This window comes from Muscardinus avellanarius (genome assembly GCF_963383645.1).
Source record: "Muscardinus avellanarius genome assembly, chromosome: 7".
Taxonomy (NCBI): Eukaryota; Metazoa; Chordata; class Mammalia; order Rodentia; family Gliridae; genus Muscardinus; species Muscardinus avellanarius.
This window is the reverse complement of record NC_137793.1, coordinates 42,082,180-42,106,851: the sequence shown is the minus strand read 5'-3', so window position 1 is coordinate 42,106,851 and position 24,672 is coordinate 42,082,180. Positions and strand designations below refer to the sequence as shown.

General features: G+C 39.1%; 1 protein-coding gene across 1 annotated transcript in view; it reads left to right on the top strand.

Annotated features, from left to right (window-relative positions):
• The window catches only part of SNCAIP (synuclein alpha interacting protein), a gene marked incomplete at both ends in the record, with an annotated part of 74,698 nt that continues 50,026 nt past the window's right edge, over positions 1-24,672 (top strand). Inside the window, 2 exons of the mRNA XM_080698412.1 lie at positions 1-60; positions 12,779-12,851. Coding sequence (XP_080554538.1) covers positions 1-60; positions 12,779-12,851 — 133 coding nt within the window. The remainder of the gene's footprint in view (positions 61-12,778; positions 12,852-24,672) is intronic.

Sequence of the window (24,672 nt, the reverse complement as noted above, 5' to 3'; positions counted from 1 at the left end):
ATGATGGAAGCACCTGAATACCTTGATTTGGATGAAATTGACTTTAGTGATGACATATCTGTAAGTAGTACTGCTTGCAAGTAATGCGTTCAGGATATTCTGCCTTGACCTCATGAGCTTCTTTCTCTATTATAATCTGTATAACTGCAACGCTTTCAACTACGCTTAGGAACTGAAAGCAGGAATCCTGTGAAGCAGACCAAGTGTGGTTTGGGTTCTATGGATCAAGAAGTGAATTCCACGTAATTCTGTATGAACTTAGAAGGGCCAGGCATTTAACCTCACTGAGCCTCCCACACCTCAGTTATTCCAATTTTGTCAAAATTATTGAAAACATTTGTAAAGTATCTGCATATGCACTAATTAAACTCTTATGAATGTTAATTTCTAGTCTCCTTTATGTCTGGTTACTCCATAGCCAGTATTCTCTAGAGTGTACAAGGGCACAAACTAAGACCAAGTTGACAGTTACTAATTGATGAAAAATAAGAGGAATTTCCCCCAATCACTATAGGGGAAGCACACACTAGACACTTGCTGAGAATATTCAGGAAGAGTCATGTGTTGATAAGCACAGCACCAGCTGACTTCTGAGTTCCTGCTTAACCCATAATATTGGGCTGTTGAGTTAATGAGTCTCTAAGTTCCCATATTCCTCAATAACTTCCCTCATCCTCGAGGTCTGCTCAGGGATGCTCTGAGAGAGTTGTCTACATGCACTGTACTTATGGCTGTGCATAACTTACTGGGGCCATACAGTCAGTACTACCACACCAACAGACATGTTGGCACCTAGTGCCCCAGCAGTACTGGGCTCTCAGAGTATGTGGTGACAAGGCTCCTGCTTTTGTCCCAAAATTATAAGCTTGATTTAACATGCCTCTGGCAGCAATTTTATTCCTCGGCTTTACTCCTTACCTTGAAATAAAATATGTATCCTGTACTCAAGACTGAGATCACTGAGATAAATTTGATGAATCACATGTTTTATACAGTCTTGGATGGCCGTTTTTTACTGTGCCAGAGAATTGTGAATTCCACCTATTTTAGCTTTCTGATAATTTTTCTTAGTTCTCATTCAGACTAACATGAAGTGACTTTCCTCCTTCACATGATATCTACCTATATCTCAATCACTTTTTTTTTACTTTAATGTGTGCAGAGAACGGCTCTTTTATGACCACTCCCCTCAAGGTGTTTTGATTGGTGTGGAGAAAAGCAAGGATAGTGAAGGATGGCGTGGGGTGTGTGGGAAGGATAAAACAAGTTGTAGAAGAAAAATCCCGTGTCTTGATTAGGAGTCGGGAGGTGGCTCTCTGAAGTTTGATAATAAGACTTTGTTAGGGGCAGAGCGCCCAGGCTCTTACCTTGACCTGCCTTTTGCTGATTAGATGACTTAAAACACATGAACTTCACTTCTCTGAGATTTTTAAGATTATTTTGAACTTTTAAGATTATTTTGAAGATTAGGTAAAATAATAATATATGTCAAAACAGCCTGGCACACAGTAAGTTACTCTTAAAAAATGGTGGCTTTTGTTATTATTTCAATGAATATAAAATAATATTTATATGACCAGTGATGTAGAAAGAACTCAAGGGAAAAGACCAGGCATGATGTCAAGTGTTTTTTTTTTTTTTTAAATAAAACAGATCAGTTGTATTTACAGAAGCACCATCTGGCAGCAGCCCATAATTTTGATGAATTTATCTTGCAAGATAAAATATGTTAAGCAATAATTGGAGCTGTTCAGCAAATTAGGAGACAGGATTATGCAATGGTTGAGCTTCTATAACTTGGCCACTCTAAAACATAAATAAAGATGTCCATCTGTAGTAAAGTACCATTGCCCATACTTTAGTTTCCATTGCTTAGATCTTTAACCTGCATTGTGTAACCAGATTTCAAAATGATAGAATTGCTAAAACAATTATAATACCTAACATTTGTGGAACATTTGCTCTGGGCAGGCAGTATATTGTTTAGTCATTGTGGCAGAGCTATGAAGAAGCCACCTTCATTTGACAGATGAGGAAACTGATATAAATTATCGAGCGTCACCAGCCCATCAGGAGCTCTTTATCTTTGGAGTATTCACTTTGAGTGGTGACACTTCACTTTACTGCTTCTTTAAGATGAATGCAGTTTATTGCAGTGGTTCGTATCAGGGGGCTTACTTGCCCCTCTGAAGAATGTTTGTCAATCCCTGGAGAAACTCTTCATTGTCATACTGGAGACATCATAATGGCTCTTCATTGTCATACTGGGGAAGTGCTACTGGCATCCAGTGGGTAAAGGCCAAGAATGCTTCTAAACACCCTACAGCACACAGGAAATTTCTCTACAACAAAGAATTATGCAGCTCAAAATGTTGCTAATGCTGAAGCGGAAGCATCTCAGTCTATTGTAATCCCCTGAAAATGGAGGAACTCTCCTTTGCTGAGCGACTACTACAGAATAAAAGATTATTTTATTGTAGTTTAGTATAATCCAAGTTTAAAACTTTAAATATGCCAGAATTGTACTTTTCTTCCTCCCTTTCCTTTTCCTTCCCTTCCCTCCCCACACTTGTCTGTATTGGAGATGGAACCCATGGGCATTTAAACTCTGAGCTAAATTCCCAGCCCTTTGTATTTTTTTATTTTGAAGCAGTGTCTTGCTAAGTTGCGGAGACTGTCCTCAAGCTGGAGATCCTCCTGTCTCGGCCTCTTAAATACTGGGATTATAGGCATTCACTGCGGTGCCCTGTTCTGTACTGTTCTTATTTAATAATGTCATGGAGAAACAAGTAATGATAACTTCATAAATATTGAAATGATTGTTCTCAGCCTATTTAAGTAAACTGGGAGCAATGAATATCCCACCTTCCTTTAATAGCTAAATGGAGATAATTCAAATGATAAAATTGAAAATTGAACATATATATTTTAATGTGCTCACTGACAAAAAAGAAATGTAGTTTCCCATGAACATGCTTATATTTTTAGAATTTCATAAACTGACATTTCTGATGGTCCTTTTGACTCTTTCCTGGCTAAATGGCAGGAGTGGGGAGGAGAGTACACAATACATTCGAAAAAGATGTATACAAAATCACAGTGGGTTTGAAAACGCCTCTTCCTTCTTTCCAGCCATGCTCCTATTACGTAGTTTAAGCTTTGTATTTCATAGTTTTCCCCTCTGGTTATGAGCCTGGTTCTTGTTTTAATTAAAGCACAAGCTGTATATTGGTATAAAAAAGCAACTAAAACTTTTTTGCATTTACCTAATGAGACAAAACACAGAAGGCAACCAAATTATTTTGAAATTTCCCAGACTCAGAAATAATGCACATCCTTTGCAAACTGCAGAGTTTAAACCATAGCTTCTTGTCACCCTGCCCTCTGAAAGGACAGAGTCTTGTGTAATAGCTGCCAGCCCCAAAGAAGAGGTGAAGATACACTCAGGCACAGAGGCTCAAAGCCGGGCTTTTCCATCACTGCAGAGGGGGTTACAGAGTCCTGTTCTTATTTGAGTCAGATCCCTCTACTGTTAAACAGAAACAGAAACCCTCTGGAATTCTTAGGACCCATGGTGTATTTATTTTATTAAGAAAAGCCAGTTTGCTTTTTTGTGTGTTTTTAAGAATCATACAGAGGAGTGAATGCAGGCGAGGCCGCCCATGGGTCTGCCTAGGAGCCTCACTCAGGGCCACCATCATCCTGTGTCTGGGCCACACACTGAGCACACTCCTAAAGCCAGCGCCCTCGTTCAGGCTTCACATCCATGCCCAGACTCTATTTCACCCCACTTCATGGATGAGAGGAATTGAGGCTTACAGAGGTGGTATGACCGTTACAAGGTTACAGATTGAGGAGTGGGAGGGTCAGAACCTGAGTACAGAGATGTTTGACTGTATTGCTTTTCCCTTCTGAGTGTTGTAGTTGAGAAGAACTATCTACATTGGTCACATCACCTCTCACTCTCCCTCTTTGACACTTAAGTGATTCCTGATTGCTCCTTGGCAGTAAGGGAGTTTGTGCATGTTATAAGTAAATAAAATAAAACCAGCTAGAAGGAACGTAAGCAGATTACTTAATTTGACTTTTTCTCAGGTTTCCCTTCTATAAAATGATAAAAATCATCTCAATTAAATGACTTCAATTTTATGGAGAAAACATGAAATTTTATGTGTTAGGGAAACACTCATATACACATATGTATACATAAATACATATGTATGCACATATAGATATAAATATATAAACATACATCTGCACACACACACAACCAGGAGAGAGTAAAATACTCTATTGCCCTTTGCGAGAATTTTCGTTTCCTTTCTGGGTCATTATGACTGCACCTTTGGTGAAAGTTAATATTTATTGGCAATTGCCTAATCTATTTTTTTGTGCATCCAAATGAGATCAAGATAAATGTGTCCTTTGATATTCCTTTTACCTCAAGTCCTTGCAACCTAGAATAATAGCATAAAATTTTGTGGGATCATTTTACTGATGTGCTTGAACTATTGTCTGGTAGAATAATAAATTCTTAAGGCAAACGAATTTTAGTTTAGTTTTCACATTTTCATGTGACAAAATGATTCCTTGTGGGCTGGGTATTACTTTTACTTAAAATACCTGCTCCTCTTCTCTTATTTGCATCAAATGTATGCAACTCAGTCTACCAGCACTTCCCCAGATTTTGTTAAATTTCAGCAAAGACCTATTTCACAGCCGTGGAAGACACTGAGAAAGGGAATGGAGAACCCACCAAGTAAACACCAGCAAAGAGTTGGGGTGGGAAAGGACACAGCTTTTCCCTAAGTGTAGGCATGCAACAAAGTAGGACGAGATTCAAGATACAAAGAACTTGGCTTCTCCACTCTAGCAGGGAATCCAGCAGAGCACATGGATCATACTCCACGTCCTTCTGCTCTGCCTAGAAGGTGATCAACACTGGCTGCCTCAATCCTTTCTTCACTGTCTTATCAGCTCCGACCTTCCCAGCAGTCTACATGTTCTTAATCTATGTTAAAATGTTTCTTAATGCTTCAAGATATGATCTAGTTTCAGCAACTACTTAAAGGATCCACCTTTCTTACAGTGTTTTTTGTCATTTGTAAACACTTCCAAGGGAATAAATTAGGAATCATCTAACCCTGAAAAAAATTATATGTTGATGTTCAGTAGCCAATGTTAACCCCGAGAACTGGAACCTTGTTCTTTGGACCCAAATATTGGACCAGGTACCTTTGCTAGAAAAGGTAAACTGAGAAAGAATGATTTCCAAGAACAATGATCAACTGCTGATCATTTTTAATTTGTCTTTTCTTGTTCTTTAGATAGCCACAGAAGGTTTTTTCTTTTTCTTGCCCAATAGTCATAAGATTTATTAGATTGACTATACAACTTATTCATACAAACTATTTACCATTTTTTCACAATTATCTTTTATGCCAGTCTAATCCATAAACATTTATTAAACATTAACAGAATTCCAGAAACAGTTTGAGTTAGAGCAAATAATAGACTTAGTATATGCTCTCACAGAATACTATAATAATGGCTAAGCATATTATGAGATATCAAGTTAACTTCATGGTAATATTTAATTATAATACCAAACTCCATTCTTGACAGCCAACATTTTTATTTTGTACATGACTGATTACTGACTCACAGTCAAAACTGGACAATCATTGATACTGAACAAGATTTATGGTAGGCCATAAATCTTGCTTTGTAAGTTAATTTTTTAAAATTCTTTTGTAATTTTTGATTTTTGCCTGAGTGGTTATCATTACTTTGGCTAAACTTTTAGTATTCATCTTGACACTTTAAATATAAATAGTAATAGCTATCACTTGTTGAAGACCCATTGTGTATCAGGTATGATTCTCTGTGTTTTACATCATTAGCCTACAATCTTCACAACCATACTCTGATGTAGGAAGTGATTACCCTGTTTGACCATCGAGGTTAAGAACTAAGATCAGTTATAAAAGGAAGTCATGTGAAGTCAGATACAGTGTGGGCAGTCTGGTTCCAGAATCCATGTGTATAGCTATTTCATTGAAAGTAACTTCTCCTGAGTCCATTAGTCCTCCTGGTTTTCCCAGTTCAACTGGACCTCTTCTCTACACGTGTTTGCTTCTCACAGTAGACAGAGGTCATTCAATACTGTGATCTCGCTGTCTTGATCAGTGTGGGCCTTTATCTTTTGTGTGGTAATACATTACATTGATCCCATCAGTATTTCAGTAGGATCATTCCTGGTGTACTCTTAAAATGGTTAAAAAAAAAACAAACAAGCCTTTGAGACAGGAGAAGACGGGTTTGAAATCAGCCTCAGCAACTTAGTGAGACTCTGTTTCAAAATGTATGTCATAGCCGGGTGTGGTGGTGCACACTTGTAATCCCAGCATTCACGAGACAGAGACCAGAGGATCGTGGTTCGCAGACAGCCTCAGCTACTTAGTAAGGCCTTCCACAACTCAGTGAGACCCTGTTTCAAAAACAAAGAATAAAAAATAGGGCAGAGGGTGTAGCTCGGAGGTAGAGTGCCCCTGGGTTCTATCCCCAGACCCACACACACACAAAAAAAAAATGTATGTCATTGGCAACATGATTTACATTATGATGTGAGAATAATAATTTTATAAAGATCTTGAAAATATAAAATCAAGGACCCAGAGAAAAACCCAAATATACTTAATAATAGGATTGACTATAACGGTTTTTATTAATGGAGCCTAAAGGTCAAAAGAATGTATTGGAAGCAGAGTAGGATGGACATATTTAAGTGTGGATCATCCCTAGCTGTTCTCTGAAGAGGTGGTGGTGGCAACTAGGCAGATAAGTCACTTGTGAAAACTTAGAAGGTGGAAAGCAGAATGTTCCAAAGAAGGAAGTATATGCTGGGGTGGGAGAGTCTGCCAAAGAAACTGGAGTGTCCAGAAATAAGGGAAGAAAACTGATAGAGCCAAAGAAAGCAAGACTTAAAGAATTTAAGGGGACTGGTCAGTAGTGGCAAATAGAAAATCATGAAAATAAGGGGCTAAAAGCATCTTTAGGACTTTCCAGTTAATATCCTTTGGTGGTCATAATAAGCAGTGTCTGTGGGATGATGGAACAGAACCATGTCATGGTGGCTGGAGGAACAAATGGAGAGTTAAGGAAATAGATAATTTTCTGTAAAAAAAAAATGACTAATGAACAGAAGAGCAGGAAAGTCCATGGTCAATCAGAAAACAGCATGTCCTGGGGTGGCAGGGGTGCTTGCTTATTTTTATAGGATATAGAGCCAATTTGAAGAGAAAAAGAGAGGCTTGGAAGATGGAGAGAAGGAGAAATGGGCAAGGGTCCTGGGGAGAAGGGAGAAGAGGACATCTGAATATGCAGAAGGCTAGTGATACATGAACTCAGGACATCTTTCCTGAATCGCAAGGCAAGCCTTTGAAGAGGAGGACATTTTATAAAAACGCTAAGCTCTGAAAATCTCTATGTGTCTTTTCTTTCTTTCACTGCCAGTTTTGGTTGTACACACTCTTGTTGTTTTCATTGTTTGCCGATAGAGACACCTGGCTGACTTTTGGAAAGCTCTATGAGAAATCGTGGATTTCAAGACAGTTGTTTGGACGGATGGCTTAAGTGTTTCTTCTGGAAACTCAATGGGACCTTAGTTATTCAAAGTCTCTAGCTTGAAAAGGTGCTTGGGATGTTTGGCTTTCATTTTCTGTGGCTCATTACCAGTTGAGTAATGTCTGCCTGTCCACACAACTGGCTCTAATTTTCAGGAATAAGGTCCAATGTTTTTCCATCCCAAACAATATGTAGGGTGGTCAGAGATCCCCAAAGCTCAATATAGAAATCATGCACTGTCGTTATAAATCCCAAGCATGTTCAAAGTGTTTTGCATGGCAGAGTGACAAAAGTGTCTGGTGTAGGCTGGTGTGTGTAGGATTGCCTTGCATCATATCAGCTATGGTGTTTCTGAAGTTGAGTTTTTGGTGTCTGCCCTAGGCCACAAACTCTCTTGGGTGAGGAAAGAACAAAAAGAAGCCAAATGATGTGTTGGGGTAGGCTAAACATCTTCTCTTTCATTTCCAGTCCCAGCTCAGCCCTTCTCTTCCTGTCTTATTATTTCTCATGTCTTGTTCTCAGCTTAATCAGAAATGAAGATGGGGAGGGAAGGCTGTAGGACACCACTGGGAACAGGTTAAAGAGACAAAAAGTGTTGAATAGCTCTGAGAAGTTTACAAAATGACCTCACCTATGTTATCTTGTACAACTACCCGTGTTTAGAGATAAGGAATTTGAGCCCCAGAGATATGAAATATATTTGTTCAGAACCACAGAGTTAATAAATATCAGAAATACAACTTGAATCCATATCTTCTGGCTACCAATATATTGTCCTTTACACAGAAAATTAAGTCAGCAGCTAGTATTCATCTTACTAATATATTGAGATTTTTAAAAATGTATTATGATTTAATTGCTGTATTTCTAATTATGTGTTTCTAAGACTTGTTCTGTATAAATATAATATTGCAACTTAAATCATGAGCTAACTAAGGAATTAATATTCATAAGTGCTTAGTTTTTTAGATAGATAAAATATTGTCTACACTGTCATGAAGCGGGGGAAGCCTTTATGCAAATATGCAGAAAAAACACAATGTGGTAAATTCTTTAAAGGATATACAACAAAAATAAGGAAATAATATAGAGCAGTGGTTCCTGAACCTTATTGTGCATCAGGAGCTCTTGGATGGCTTGTGAACATATTGCTGGGCCCCACATTCAGAGTTCCTGATCCAGTAGCTCTGGGATGGCTCCTAAGAATTTGAATTCCTAATGAATTCCCAGAGGTACTGATGATGCTGATCTAGGGACCACACTTTAAAAGCTGGCATTTTTTCCATCTGGAAGAGTGAGAAAAGATACAATACAAATAATATCCAAGTAAATCTTGAATAATTAAGAGGAGTTTGCATAGGAAAATGGGTTGAATGCTAAAGTCCCTCTTATATCCCAGTTACTCCCTAGCTTCTGCATATGAGAGAAAACATCTGACCCTTCACTTTCTGTGACTGGCTAATCTCACTTAACATAATGTTCTATGAATATTATGATGTGAGATTATAATGTACCAATAAAAGTATTAAAATAGTTTTAAAAGAAACATGATTAATTCTATTACCAGTAAGAAGGCCTGTAGAAAATTCCCATTTATTATCTAACATGAAAAATCCTTTGAACATCTTTAAATTATGCCCACAAAGCCTTGTGCAGTGGCATACTCCTGTAATCCCAGTACTTGGGAGGCTGAGACAGGAGGATCATAGGTTCAAGGCCAGCCTCAGCAACTTAGGGAGACCCTCAGAAATGAGCAAGACCCTATTTATTTAAAAAAAAAAAACATAAAAAGGGTTTGGGTTATAGCTTGGAGATAGAATGCCCAGTAACCCCCCACAAACATATATGTACACACATTAGTAAGATGTGTGTACAACCTGGTAGTTCCATCAGTCCTTGTGTGTCATTTACATATACACATCCAAGATATCATCCTTTCCCTCCCATGCACATGAGAGCCAACACTTACACAGGTGAAACAAAGAAGCAAAAGACAAGGCAGAAATTTACCAAAGGCAGAAGATTTTGAAAGGCCAGTAAGGGCAGAAAGGACCAGCCAGGGCTTCATAGAGAAGGCAGAATTCAAGATGGCTTTATAATACGGCGTCTGTGTTGCTAGAGGAAATCACTGCATCAAGGGGGGTCCAGAGTAAAGGAATAAGAGACCTACACAGGACCTCAGAGAAGCTGGGGTAGCTGTTTACCTTTGGCAGGGGCTCCTCCTAACACTTGGTAGAGTAGTGGGGAAAAGATTTGAATCCAAAAGGTTAGTTTCACTGTGAATAGGCTCTGGAAGAAATCTAGTAAAGGAATATATTAGGACAACATACTGAAAGGAAATAAAGTACCTGTGGTCCCTCTCTCCTCCCCTCTCCTCTCTTGTTGCCCAAGGATAATAGGAATTGAAGGAACAGGCAACAAAACTTGGGTTGGGAGACACAAGCAAAGTAAAAGCATTGGGCTTTGGATCTGATGGGGCCTAAGTGACAATCCTGAGGGCACTAGCCATTGTACTGAGAATGAGAAAGGTTGGCCATCTGACAGCAACTTATGAAAGGCCATCTGTCCTATGAATATGCTAACAGCCTGAGGAGCCTCCATCCCAGCTCCCAGACTGCAACACAGTGCACTCTTGCAAGGGTAACTTCCAGGGTCTTGTGCTTATTCCCAAATGTGTAAATATGACAATGGTTTTGCATGTTGATTTTGCGAATTGTGTGTTTCCCAAGCACTTCTTAATATCTTTATAGCCTACCCTTAATCTTCCATCCAAATAGCAATGTTTTTGTACTTACTGAAACAAATCCACAAATTGCTTTTTTCTGTGTCTTTATGAAAAATAAAGATTTGTTTGGGTCATTGCTGAATTTGACATTCCTTACACCCTTAAAATTAGTCAAAACTTTAATTCTCTGGCCAACACATTGTCTTTTCCTCAGATTGTTGTACTTTTTATTTCCATTCCCGGGACCAGCACATGACTTTTTCTTCAAGGTCATTTTAAGCGGTTAAGTTTTGATGAGAATAATTCAATGTATAACTTCACTAAAGTGAATTTCTGTACAACTGTGGGTGGATGTAGGCTGAGGCAGTGGACATTGCTGAGCTAGCCTGCTCTTCTCTGTGACTCAGTCCCCACACCAGCCAGGCAACCTTTCCTGTTCAAATTCAATCTTATTATACACATGGGCCTTCATGGTCACAGTAGGAAAAGGTGAAACTACAGCGAAGAAACCAAAGATGCTAATGTGTTTGACATTCGGATGGGCATTAGAACCCATGTGCTTAGAAATGCAGACAGCAGGTTATCCATTTTAATCAAATGTATATCGTTAAGCTCACTGGGCAAACATTATTGAATTTAGCATTAACTACATTGAAACAAAATTGATCTTGAATTTCTTCTTCCTACAATTTTTCCTTGGAAGAAAAGAAAGATAGGAAGAGAGAGGGAAAAAGAGGTAGAGGAAGAGAGGGGGGAGAAAGATGTCAAAGGGTTTTTCCTGGGGTGTTTAGCAATCAAAACAAAAGGCTCAATTTTAATTAAATTATAGGCTATGTAATTATTTAACCTGTACCAGATGGTCTCACAAAGCACCCATACTTTTTAGAGAGCTTGTACCTTCCCAGAAACATAAAGTCTCGGGTTAATATCAAGAAAATGCCTTATTTACCTGTGTTACCCTTGACCTCCAAAAAATATAATATAAAAGGGAAAACTACCTGGAGGTTCAGTTTTGATTTAAGAAGCAGTCATCCCTTTGTGTACCTAGTGAATCTGCTAAAGAACCTGTAGTCTCTGAGGAATGGCCAACACAAACAGGATGCTATTGCATCAGACAGGTAAGAGTAATTTCTCTAATTAGTCATTTGAGATTTTATTTTTTCACTTGAAAATACTGTAAATTTAATTTGTTTGTGATGTGCAATCGGCAAACTGACAGTAACTCCCACACTGCCTCACCCTCCATCTCGTTGCAGAAAGCACTGGAGGCCTCCGTTTAGCTGCTTTGCTTCATCCATCAACATCACACCAACTAAAGAATCTTCATCTCAAAGACTGTGTCCCCATTTTGCATTCCTCACTGATAAATTTCCTGTGAACATTTTTATTTTAGAACAAATATTTCTTCTCAAGCCTCCCAAATTTTGCAGTGGTGAAGTAATTCATCATATATGCTCATTTACATAAGAGCATTATTCTCATTGTTCTTAGAGGTGCAGAGGAAAATATTTTTAGCAAGCTTTATTTTACAAATTAAAGTATGAGCATGATTGAAGACAGTCCCTTACGTGGTCTTTGACTAAAACAGTTATTTGTTTATTTATTTTTATTCCTATTCATTTTGTTTGAAAACACCCTTCTCCAAAGAAAGACTGATTGGCAATAGATGTACTCCCTATAAATCATAGCTATTGATTTTACATTTGTTTTAGCATTTCCCATTTTTGCCTTCGTATGTCATTATTTATCATCCTGATAGCCCCCGGGTTGGTGCTTGGACAAGCCTAAAAGGTGACTCTTTTCAATTCAGACTAATCTACACATGAAACAGATGAGCTTTCAAACATAGGACCATGTTCATCTCACATCTTATGACATTACCCTGGTGTTTCCCGTGGAGACTATGGATGCTACACAGTAAAATCTGTGGCTAGTGGCATTAATGTTTTTGTATGGTCCAGCCAGCATCAGCACAGATGTGTCCTGACTGTCCCGGATGTTGCAAGGAGCCCAATGTTCCTCCATGTAGTTTTTTACACATAAAACTGACCCTTAGGATTCAGAATTCAAATGTTATGAGTGTCTTCAAGAATCTCTAAAGGTCAGATAAGTCCTGTATTTCTCACAGAAGTATCAGAAGTGGTGAGAGAATACTTGTTGGCCTCATCCCACCTTGTTAAAAAAAGGTTGTCAGCCTTCGTTTTAATCTGCATTTGCTTAGAAGCCTTGAATGTAGAGCTTAGGATGCTACCAGATCACCAGGCAGCCTATTTAAGGAGACAGTGAGATAGAGTTCCTGGACATCCATGTTGTACTCAAGTATTATTGTTATTATTTTTTATTATTTTTTTATTATTGCTAATTTAGGTGATTTCTCTCATTTAAAATTGCTATTTTACATCTTTTCTCCTCTGGCTTTCCTTTCAGTATTCAGTCACATCACTCAAGACCATCCCAGAACTGTGCCGAAGATGTGATTCGCAAAATGAAGACAGATCAGGTAGGTCCCGCTCCCCACTTCTCCTCATCCTGACGTAGTGGTACACGTTCCAGTCAAGTGGCTCTCCCACACACTGGTTGCTCCTGGTCTCTGTTTTCCTTTCCTTTAATGGTCTCTCCACTCACACCCCCTCCCCACCACCTTCAACAAACAGATGTTAGTTCATCCACAAAAGGATAACAGGACCCGGAAGCCCTAATGAGGACCTGACTGAGTACAAATAAACGTAGGCGATCATCTCAGTATCTCCAAACCACAGTATATGCAACAATTTACTGAAAACCCGAGAAACCATTGGTGACAAAACATAATAATGCAGGCGCCAATGGAAAAAAAAACGTGTTGGATGCATTTACTACCCATATGGCAAGAATCGGCTAGGGGGATGTTCTTTGCCAAAGTCTGAAACTCTATCAGGATGCGACATGATAGAATCTGCAAGAAGGCATACTGTAACAGTTAAGATTAAAGAAACGTTTTGGAGTTTAATAGTGTAAACTAAACAGAGAATTATGGCATATAGATTAAAACCAGCTGGCTGACCTCTTTTCCTCTTGCCTCCCTCCCCCGACCAAAAAATACATTTAGGGTTATTTTTCCCTGTGTAAATCAAATTACACCTTTTTTGCTTTTCTCTCTGCAATAGGTAAAAACGAAAATAAAAGAGGATATTGATGGGAATGATATCATGGTATTACGCTATGAGATTATGTTTATTATTTTTCATAGTAATTACCATAAGGCATCACGTTGACCTTGCCAAAACCAGACCTTCTCTGACAGTAACAAGAGTCCTGAGACCCACAGTTGATAAAGGCTTAAGATAATGCTCCAATGATGTGTATCATGTTTAAAAATAGATAGAACTACCTTACCCATACAGCTACTAGAATCCTAGACCTTTCTAACTGAAAGGACTTATACAAAGCTAATTTAATTTTTCCCTAGACAGTTTGTTTTCTTTGGACATTTTGCTTAGATGAAACAAGGGAGATCATTGGTCTTCCTAGGTTTGTTTATCTTCATGTTTTTGTGTGTGTGAGTGAAAGTAATGTGTCCATGTTTGGATCAGAAGCACCACAGAAAATAGTTTAAATTTCAAATTAAACTTTGTATTTACCCTTAATTTTTCTACTCTTTTATTTCAGAAATACTTAAGCTTCTATAGAGTTTAACAGAGACTTTTGGCTATAAGCTTTATGAGGCTGTTTCTCCTTAAAAGGTATCATTTGTTTCAAAGTTGAACCAGGGGCTGTGGTCAGAGACAGAGACTGCAGCCTCCAGCCTCGGAGTCCAGAATTCAGCCATTGAGCCTGTGGCTGTCTATAAGGTAGAAACTTCACCTACAATGACACAAGACAATTTTTATAATCAAAATCGGGTGATGTATCAAAAGATACTTTGCAGATATAAGATTTTCTTTCTCCTTAGAGGTAGGCAGTTGGAGAGAAAACACGCCAGTAAATACTTCATTAATAAGTAGGTACTGTTAATGTACTAGGTACTCTTGAAAGTCCTTTACTTACATGAACCCAATTGATCCCAACATCCCTGAGCGCTAAGCACTATTAGGATGTTTATATTTGTCTTTATTATAGATAGTAAAACTGAGGAACAGAGCAGGTAACTATCTTGTCCAGAATTACACAGCAATTAAGCCTCAGAGCTGGGATTTAGCTCCCAATAATTCTGCCTCTAGATTCTGTTCTCTTGTCCATTATGTATACTACCTCTCAGCTGGACACAGCAGCAGTTATTTAACTTCAGGATGCTATCCTTTTTTTTTTTTTTTTTTGGTGGTACTGGGGTTCCTGGAAGCCCTTCTATCTCCGGCCTACACTCCCAGACCTATTTTTACATTTTTATTTGGAAACAGGGTCTCCTAAGCCAGCGCACGCGGCTGGCTTCGAACCTGCGCGATCCTCCTGTCTCTGCTTCCCAAGCGCGGGGATTACAAGCGTGCGCCACCACGCCCGGCTCATTGGGATGCTATCCTTTTAAAACTTTCTAAATCCTAATTTTCCCCCATTAAGTGGAAAATCCCATTTCTCTTTTAAATAACTACTCTTTACCAGGTGAAGTGAATAAACAGAAGCTAAATCATCTTTCCTGGGGCTGGTTTATTCCATTCTTTTCAGGTCTTGTGACTCCTAACCACTTCCACAATAGGTGACATGAGACTTTTCTTTTGTGGTGGAAGGAAAGGCCAGCTTCAAATCCAGAAGCTTTTAAACTTCACCCAGACCCAGTGCACAAAATCAGCAACAATAATTATATTTGTCAGGAAATTGATGTACAAGGGAAAGACTCGGGCCTCTTGCATTTTAATAGATCAAGAGTATTCTTATAGATCAGAAAAAAGGGATCCCTAGAAAAAGGGACACATGGAAAAATTCACTCTTACATATCATTGCTATAAAATTATCTGTGGACTTTGAAACAATTTCAACATGATAAGATTTTCAGAGCCAATTTCTCAAAGGATCAAGACATTCTCAGTCATTTCCATGGGCAGCCAGATGTAAAAATAACCCCCTCCACTCTGTCTTTCTTGTATTCGCCACCTAAGAAGAATTTGCTCCAAGAGGGCTAGAAATTTTCTGTCTCTTTAAACAGATGGCAAGAGAAGGCATTTTGGCCTCAGAGGAAACTTTGTCCCAAACCTCTGTCACTCTGTCACTTATATTTCCTTCCTTCCCTCCCTCCCTCCTTCCCTCCCTTCCTTCCTCTTCTTCTCCCCCCCCCTCCTCCTCCTCTTCCCTCTCTCCCTCTACCCCTCCTCCTTAGATTTAAACTCAGGGATGTTCTACATCTGAGCTAGAGAGCTAGAGCCTCGGGCCTATTTTATTTTTTAGTTTGAAACACAGTCTCACTAAGTTGCTGAAACTGGCCTCAAACCTTGGATCGTCCTTCTCAGCTCCCCAGGTAGTGGGATTACAAGTGCACCTTCCTCCCCACATTTTTCTTTACCTTTCCAAAATATACTAGGCATTTTTTAAACTCTTCTCTATCGATTACACTACACTATGACTGGGGTTCAAATTTTTGTGTGAAAAGAGATTTTGAAAAGAAGGAAGTATGAGGGGGAAGAGGAGACATCACAAGAAGGTGATGAGAGGGAGGAAGAGGGAGAAGTAGGAGGCTCAAGAACACTGGGCCTGCGCATGGAGCTGCACAGGTGCTTCTGAGACTTCTGGGGTGTGCCCTCAGTGTTCAGAGTACCAGGTGTTATGCCAGGTCCTCTTTGGACAGCCTACTATCCTCACAGAATTCTCCGGGGAAGGACCGTTATTGTGCCCATTTCATTGATAGAAAAACTGAGGTATGCAAAGAGTAAATATTTTGCCCAAAGTTTTGGAACTAGGAAATAGGTCTGAAATCAGCTCTGCTATCTCCAGGGCACTTATGAATTAGAGTCAATGGAGAAATAATTTAGTCCAAGGAACACATGTAGCAAGTAGTATAGGGCAAGGATTAGCAGCCAAGGAAATTAGGTATGAAAAATGTGCTCCTAAAGAAGGAAGTTATTTATGAAATGTTTGCCGGCATTTCCTGCTTGATACCTTGCTCCTCCTGTAGAAAGAGGACAGCATGAGGCAAGGAACGTTTACTCTGCTCTGTGGGTTTTTTCCCAAATCAGGAGAAAAATACATCATAGCAACATATGGTATTCAAATCAAAACATATTCAATTTCATTGACTTAGTTTTTTAATTAATTAGATATTAAAATACACATTTGTTTCTATTCATGATGCCTTAAATAGCTCATGATTCTTTCAAAATATGTATCTGCTAAGCTCATTGTATCATTTCTTAAGAAAGAAGGTAAATAAATATTAGTGCAGCTTTGCATCTGAGAATTTAGAGCATTGAGGTTAGAAAGTTCAGTTATGTAACAATAATAAAGGAGTCTGAGATCTCTGAGAAGAGATTGTGAAATAATTTTAATATTTAAACAGTATAAAATGTTATTTGTGTGACAATGAATAAAAGAAACCATATTTTTAAACTTAGTATCTTGTGAAAGTAATTTTGGATGAGTACACTGCAGATTTGCTCTACTTTTAGACCCAATGCCTGCAAGTTTTGTGGTAGCCCCTGAGCCTATAAAAACAAAAGCTTTATATAGTGTTCTAAGATTTTCAAGGATTACACCATCACCTAAAATAACAAATTGACATAAAATTTATCCTGTAGGCATTGCTGAGACACAGTTGAAGATGCTAAGTATATAGACCTCCTGTTCCCAGTTTGTATTAAGGTTTGGAGCTAAAAGCCTGAAAGCAAAAGTTAGTATGGCAGTTTAAGTTGAAAAGCCTGCTGATTATCCATTTCGCATGATGTAATATAAACTGGACTTCAAAGAATAGAGAAACACGTCTCAATCAAGAAAATGAGCACTTCAACACGACAAGGCACATAATCTAACATTTATGACAAAGATCCCACTTATTTTCACAACGGTAAAAATTTACATGTGGCAAAACATCCAGATGAGAATGTTTATCGTGTAGAACAGTTATTATTTTTCTTTAACAGTATAATTATTATGAAGGTGATATAATCTATTATTTAAAAGACAGAAAATGAAAACTACAATTAACCTTGACACCAAAATAAAATTCCTGTACTTTTTTCTCGAGCTGTATTTTTTGGGCATGATGGTAACCATAATGTGAAGACAGTTTTATCTGCTGCCTTCTATTGCTACAGAATGCACACGGTCATTTATTTTGAATGGAGCACAGAATTTACTCATGAAAGAAGAGCTGCCGCCACTTTCCAAAAAAGGAAGACACCATTTCCGTCTTTAATCCATATTTTATATTTTTGAGAGAGAAGATGTAAATCAGTATGAGAAAGATGGTGTAAAAAGTTATAAAGAAGTAAATCTCTGGTGGCATTGCCATTCAGCAAGGGGCTGGAAGTAGCAGAGCTTAAGTGCATTGCATCTTTGCCCCTTTTGCCCTTTATTGCATATTGCTTCTGTTTGCTTGACTGTGAGTACAATCACCACAGCAACCTGTTTTTCTAAAAGGTTAATAGCAGTGGGGTTAAGAAAGGCATAATCAAGAAAGTATTTAAGGAAAAGAAAACTAAGAAGGGATTGACAGTCTCCTCTTCTAGATCTTGGTTTGTTTTTATTGGATTCTGAGAAAAATACCTCTCACCCCAAACCTGATCATTAGAGAACCTCTTCTTAGTAGAAATGAGTTTAGGGAAATCTACAGTACAAAAGGTTGAGAAACCCTGAATTTAGAGAGAAAAAAAAAGCATCCTTTGGGCAGGAAGAGAAGGAGAGACATGAGCACAGGAAAACCTGACACAGAAGTAAAGTGCTCTTCCCCTATGTGGCCTCGCAGTGACTTCTTTCTCAGAAGTCTTGATCTTGTCACAGAAGCTGTTTTCCTTGCCCCATTTTTCCAATCCAATGCAAAAGTATGGGTGCATGTTGGGACACAATTCAGTTTGAGAGCTTTGGAGTATCTCTGATAGAACCCCACTTCTTGCTGGAGGCATATCCTTTTTTGCCTCCTAATATTAAATGAACTCTGTGTTCCCATTTCAAATGACCCCTCTCAATCCCCAGACATCCTTTGCTCAGACTCTTCCCTCAAAAAATAATTATAAAATAAACCCAGTCAATAGAAACAGAATCCTAGGACCTTGTACTCGAAGGCTCCTCTGAGAGAGAGAAGCATCTTCTACAAATGCCAGAGCCTTCTGTGGCTTTAGCTCACAGAGGCCCTGACCTCAGGCATCACCTGGGAGCTTGTGCAGACTCTCAAACCCACTCTAGACCTCAGAATCAGAATCTGCATCTTAACCAGCTCGACTCCCAGGTGATTCACTGATGCACATTCAAGTTTGAGAAGTGGTGACCTGGCCACCTACATTCTAACCCAGTGTGTTTGAGGAGGCAAAATGGCCCCTTCTCCAACCAGCTTGTGTTCTCCCAGGATGGATTGCAAACTATGTAGTGGGAAACTCTCTTACGTGGCCACATAGGCCCAGAGTGGCCTTCTCCTGGGCCAGCAAGCTACTTACATGCCACTTCCCCTGCCTTTAGCCAGCCAGTCACCTCCGAGGTGCCACATTCCTTCACAGGGATTTCCTTCCCTTTCTCCTTTTACCTCCAAGTCACCTCCATACCTGACTGCATGGACCAGTACTGTCAAATGGAAATATGAGCTACCTATTAAAACTTAAAATGTTTGAGTAGCCTCATTAAATAAGTATCATTAGAGGGCTTAATTTGATAATATATTTTATTTAACCCAATAAGTCAAAACTATTATTTAGTCATATGCCACCAGCTATATTTTAAGTGCTTAATAGACCTCAGCTTCTAGTGGCTTCTGTATTGTACTGCATAGGTCTCAGTTAAATCAGCACTTCCCCTAACTCATTTGTATTACTATCTCACTATATGTTTCCTCCTCTTTAAATTTTGTTTTGATACTGGCATAAAACCAGTTTTCCCTGGTGAACTAAAACCTCATTTGGGCAATTTTGTTCATGATGCTATCTCCTGAGCAGTACTTCAAAATACACATCTGAGGTGTCAATGGACAAATGAATATTGGAAGAGGTAAAAGGAAGCCTCGTGCTTTGGGTTTGTATCATAATTGGTGTATGAGACAGCTGGTATTTTGCTTATCTTCATTCATTTTGACACCCTGACCCTTGAGCTATATCCTCTTTCATCTGCCCATCAGTCTCTTTTCTCTGTGGGACCATTGCCCTCATCATACAAACACTCTCTACTTCTCATCTTTAAAAAAGAAAAACACTAACAAAACCCACTGTGAGATCTCCCATCCTGTTTCTCTGCTCCTCTCTCCATTTCATTTAGAACTAACCTGCTTTGAAAAGTTAGGGAAGCCGGGCGTGGTGGCACACGCTTGTAATCCCCGCGCTTGGGAGGCGGAGACAGGAGGATCGCGCTGGTTTGGAGCCAGCCTCGCTGGCTTAAGAGACCCTGTTTCCAAATAAACAAATATTAAAAAAAATAGGTCTGGGAGCATAGCCCAGAGGTAGAAGGGCTTCCAGGAACCCCAGTACCACCAAAAAAAAAAAGAAAGAAGAATTAGGGAAAACCCCATCTCCAGTCCTCTATTTTTATTCACCTAAGCATCTCCAATATGACTCGCCTCTCTAGGGAAGATCACCATTATTGGCAAATCCATTCGCATTTTGATATCACTGTCTTGCTTGGCCTCTTGGTAGTACTTGAGATTGCTGGCCACTCCTTTCCTGAAACAATCTCATTTCTTAACTTTGTAATACCACCTCTCTCATTTTCCTCCTAACATTCTGTTATCTCCTTATTCTCCTCATTAACTCCTCTTCCTTCTTTACTTGACCCCTAAATACTCAAGTATGACTAAATATTTAATAGGACCTTCCTTCTCTCCTCTGTCTCCCTCCCCCATCCCCAGATTCACATACCATCTACATGCTGCTGCTAATCACACTTCAGCTTCCCTTTTCATAACCCGCTAGATATCTACATTGGCTGTCTCATATGGAATTCTAAAAAAAAAAAAATCCATGAATCCCCCTCCACAACATGTTCCCTCTTAGATGCCTTCCTCAGGAAAGTGTTCACTTTACCAAAAAATCCACTCCACTGGTGAAGCTGGAATTCTCCTCCTTGATGTCAATCCATCACGAGGTCCTGAGTCTCCTATGCACAAAGTGTATCCTCATGCTATAGAAAGGATGGTTGTATCCCTTCAAACCCATATATTTGAACTTATCCCCAGAGTTAGAGTCGTTAGGGAGGTGATTAGATCATGAAGATAGAGCCCTCAGACACAGGACTAGTGCCCTTAGGAGAGAGGCCCAGAAAAACTCCTTACCCCTTCCATCATGTGGGAACACACATTTCTCTGTTCTGAAATTTAAAAAAATAAAAAGTGCTGGGGCTATAGTTCAGAAGTAGACTTCCCCTGAATTTTATCCCCAGTACCAATAACTAACTAAAAAAAGTAATAAAAATAAATGACACTTCCTTGATGAAGCTTCTCACTGTTCTCTATCCTATTACCTTGCTTGTTTTCCCCAAAGCACTTGCATTTTGTAATTTTTCTTCACCTTTGTATTCACATTATTGTCTGACACAATTAAGTCTTCCTTTTTACCCTTGCACCCCTAGAACACCATGCACAGACAACAGTCAACAACTGTTTGTTGAGTGAATAAATCTTTGTTTGTGTATGTGTGTGTGCGTGTGTGTACAAACATGGTATTGTGAATTAAACCCAATTCTTCCTCCGAGCTACATCCCCAGCTCTTTTTATTATTTTTTAGAAACAGTGTTTTCTAGGTTGTTAAGAATCTTCCTGTATTGCTAAGAGTGGCCTCGAACCTGTGATCCTCCCATCTCAGCCTCTCAAATAATGCTACGGTATGCACCACCAGGCCCAGCTGAATGAATGGGTTTTGTAGGAGTACTTTAGCATTCTGCCCATTGATAATTACTTAACATTCTGAACATGCTTCATTATATTTTTTCACCCCTGATTATATAAAAAAAGAGAGCAATATGTTTACCAAAGCAATTGTCAGCTAGAGCAAATTCCACTGAAGAGATGAATCTAAATATAGTCTAATGTTACTAAAGATAAACAGAATAAAGAAAATTTTCCATTCAACTACTTTCAAGAAAAATTGCTATTAAAAACTATTTTTACAACTTTGCTCCTAAAACTGAAGCTTGATAGGTAAATGATTGCCAAAGTTGAGGCAGAGAGCATAGTTTGGAAATCGGGTTAAAGTCAACCTAAAGTGAGCAAAACCAGGTTTTGTCACTGATTTCTGGAATTCTGTGACCTACATGTGACTCAAATGGAGAAATTATTAATTGGATGTTTAGGGGATACTTTCAATTTTGATAGAGTGGTCCCCCAGTGTCATGGAAAGTTAAAGTCAGAACCTCATTCCTGGTTGAGAAGTCAGCATGCGATGTCATTTGCTACATGATACCTAAAATTCCCTGAGTTCTCATTTATTTTCAAGTGAGAATCCAGGAGAACAGCCTATCAGTTCTCCAGACTTGGGGAAATATCTGACTAAATCATGTAATTGCCTTGTACTCAGAAACATAGAAAGCCTTATACAAACATCTTGGTATTTTTAGTCCTAAGTGGAGAAATTTTTAGGAAAATTCCAAATAAGAAATATTATGTGGAATTCTTAAGATCCATTTTCCACTGTTTATTATAACACCTGGGAAGTGTACACTGAGTTCACCTGTGGATCGGAGCAGCACCTCTGCTGCCCTTTACCCTGGAGGGGCCATGTCTGCTCTTCCTCCCTCTTTGCTTTGCTCATCTGCGCCTGCCTTGTAACCCGGAGCCCTGATCGGAGCTCACCTTGCGGAACCGTGGCAGGAACCCTTGCAGACCACACTTGGTTTTTCCATTTCCCTTCTTTTCAAGACCTTAGTGTGCATCCCTCTCAAAATAAGACCAGCTTTCACAGACTCACCACAGACTCATGGAAAATAGGAAAAAGGAGTAGAGAAAAGCTTGTAACCTAAAGACATAATCCCTTTCTTCCTTAGTGTGTAAAGCTAATATTTTAATGTAGAAACATACTCCACACTTAAAAGTGAAACACACAGGCATTTGGAGCCATCAGTGGGGATATAGAAGTAGAAAGTTGGGATATTCCAAAGTCCCACCTGCCTGCTCCATCTGTCTTTCCTTCTCTCTTACCAAGGAACTGCTACTTGGTGTTCTTTGTCCTTGACAGTAGATCAACACTGTAAAATACCGCCACCTTCAGTTAAAACTGGTAAGTGTGTGTCTGCTCGGCCAGACACCACATTGAGCCTGATCCAAGCTTGATCTTGCTCCAGGCTTCTCTGCTTGATGAGCTGATACTCTGTCCCTGGATGTCTGTGTCTCTGCATTCCCACGCAGGGAGAGAAAGAAAGGAAACCTGGTTAACAGGCCTGGAAAGAGCAAAGAACCTAGAACACTCATGAGTCTGCTAATGTCAAAGCAAAGGTCAGCATACTTTTTAGATGACAAAATAATTTTGAAAGCATGTACTTTCTTCAGACCCACCAATTACTATTTTATGGAAACTGTACTTTTGAAGCCCAAAGGTTTAAAGTTTTCAAAACATTGAGTCTGCCTTTGTGATAGAATATGCCTCTTGGTAAATATTTCCTATCCAGGGTAATAGAGCCTTGACTATTCCAGTAAGGCTTTTTTTTTTTTTTCCTATTATTTTGTTTTGGTTTTTTAAAGAACAAAAAATGGGCACAGAGAGACTAGAAAATTATCTGAGCAGGAATCAACAATTCTGGGCAGAGCCAGGAATAATAAAACGTGAATCTGACACATTCAGCAACAGCTGCTTGATATCAGTAGCCACTTAAAAATGCAACATTTAGAACTCAAATCAGTGCACCTTTTCCCATAATATTTGAATATCCAAATGTGACTAGATTATTGAGTGGCATTTTGAGGGTATGGGGATAATGGAGATTGAACCCAGGGACAGTCTGCTTCTGAGATACACTACCAAGACTATTTTTTATTTTGAAACAGGTTCTCTCTCTATTGCTGAGAGTCTTGCTAAATTGCTAAAACTTGTCTTAAACCTGAGATCCTCCTTTCTCAGTCTGCCAAGAACTGGAATTACAAACATGTGCCTGGCTTGACTGGCATTATTATAATAATAAAGACCTCTCTGTATTTTCCCTTTGGTCTCAAGATACACTCATAGAAGGTCTGTGGTACCATATAAAGGGTTGAACAAGCCAACTCATAGGAACATTCCAGAAACATATTTCTCTTGTATTTTTTTTTTTTTGTAGGTTTGGGGATGGAACCCAGGGCCATTTGACCTCCGAGCTACACCCCCTGCCCTATTTTTTATTCTTTTTTTGTTGTTGTTTGTTTTTCTGCGGGTCTGGGGATGGAATACAGGGCCATTTGAGCTCCGAGCTCACCCCCTGCCCTATTTTTTATTCTTTATTTTGAAACAGGGTCTCAATAAGTTGCAGAGCATCTCACTAAGTAGCTGAGGCTGTCCGCAAACCACAATCCTCCGGTCTCAGCCTCCCAAATGCTGGGATTACAAGCGTGCGCCACCACGCCTGGCTTCAGTATAATATTTTGACACAATTCTCCAAATCCAGGATTAAGTCAACATTTTCTTGGATCAGGTTACAGTTTAATCTCTAAGGTCAGTACAGAAGAACATCCAGTGAGCAGTTCTCACGCAGACCCCAGACCCTTCTTCCTGTTGGCACAAGGTGGTAGAAGCCTCTGTCATCATTGCTTACGGAGCCTGAGATGTGTTCGAAATTAAGCTGGTCCACCACAAATTTTAGTTTACATAGGACAAAAAATATCTCATGACTTGAGCAGTGACACCCTCACCTTTCGTCCCTCACTTTAGTGTAAAAATGAAAGGAAATGGAAGTATCCCATAGAAGGTATGTCCATAAAGTAGCCTCAGTCTCCTCTGGCTACAGACATGCCATGAATCATTTTGCACACACTAAAGCAATCATAGCTAAAGCTGAACTTGTTTCTCATGGAAAATAGAATGTATTTAACAAAAGACAAAAGAACACTATATTACCCTAAAGACATAATCCTTTTCTTTCTCTTTTTTCACGTCTCAAGCTAATTTTCCAATATGGATACATAACTCTATATTTAGCAGTAAAGTAAATAGACATTTTAGGAGCCAGCATTGATGGTTTGTCTTAAAAGTTGGATCAACTATTGCAATAGCAAACTGTACATTATCTTCTTAAGAAAATACTAATTTATCAGGCCCAGGAGCCAA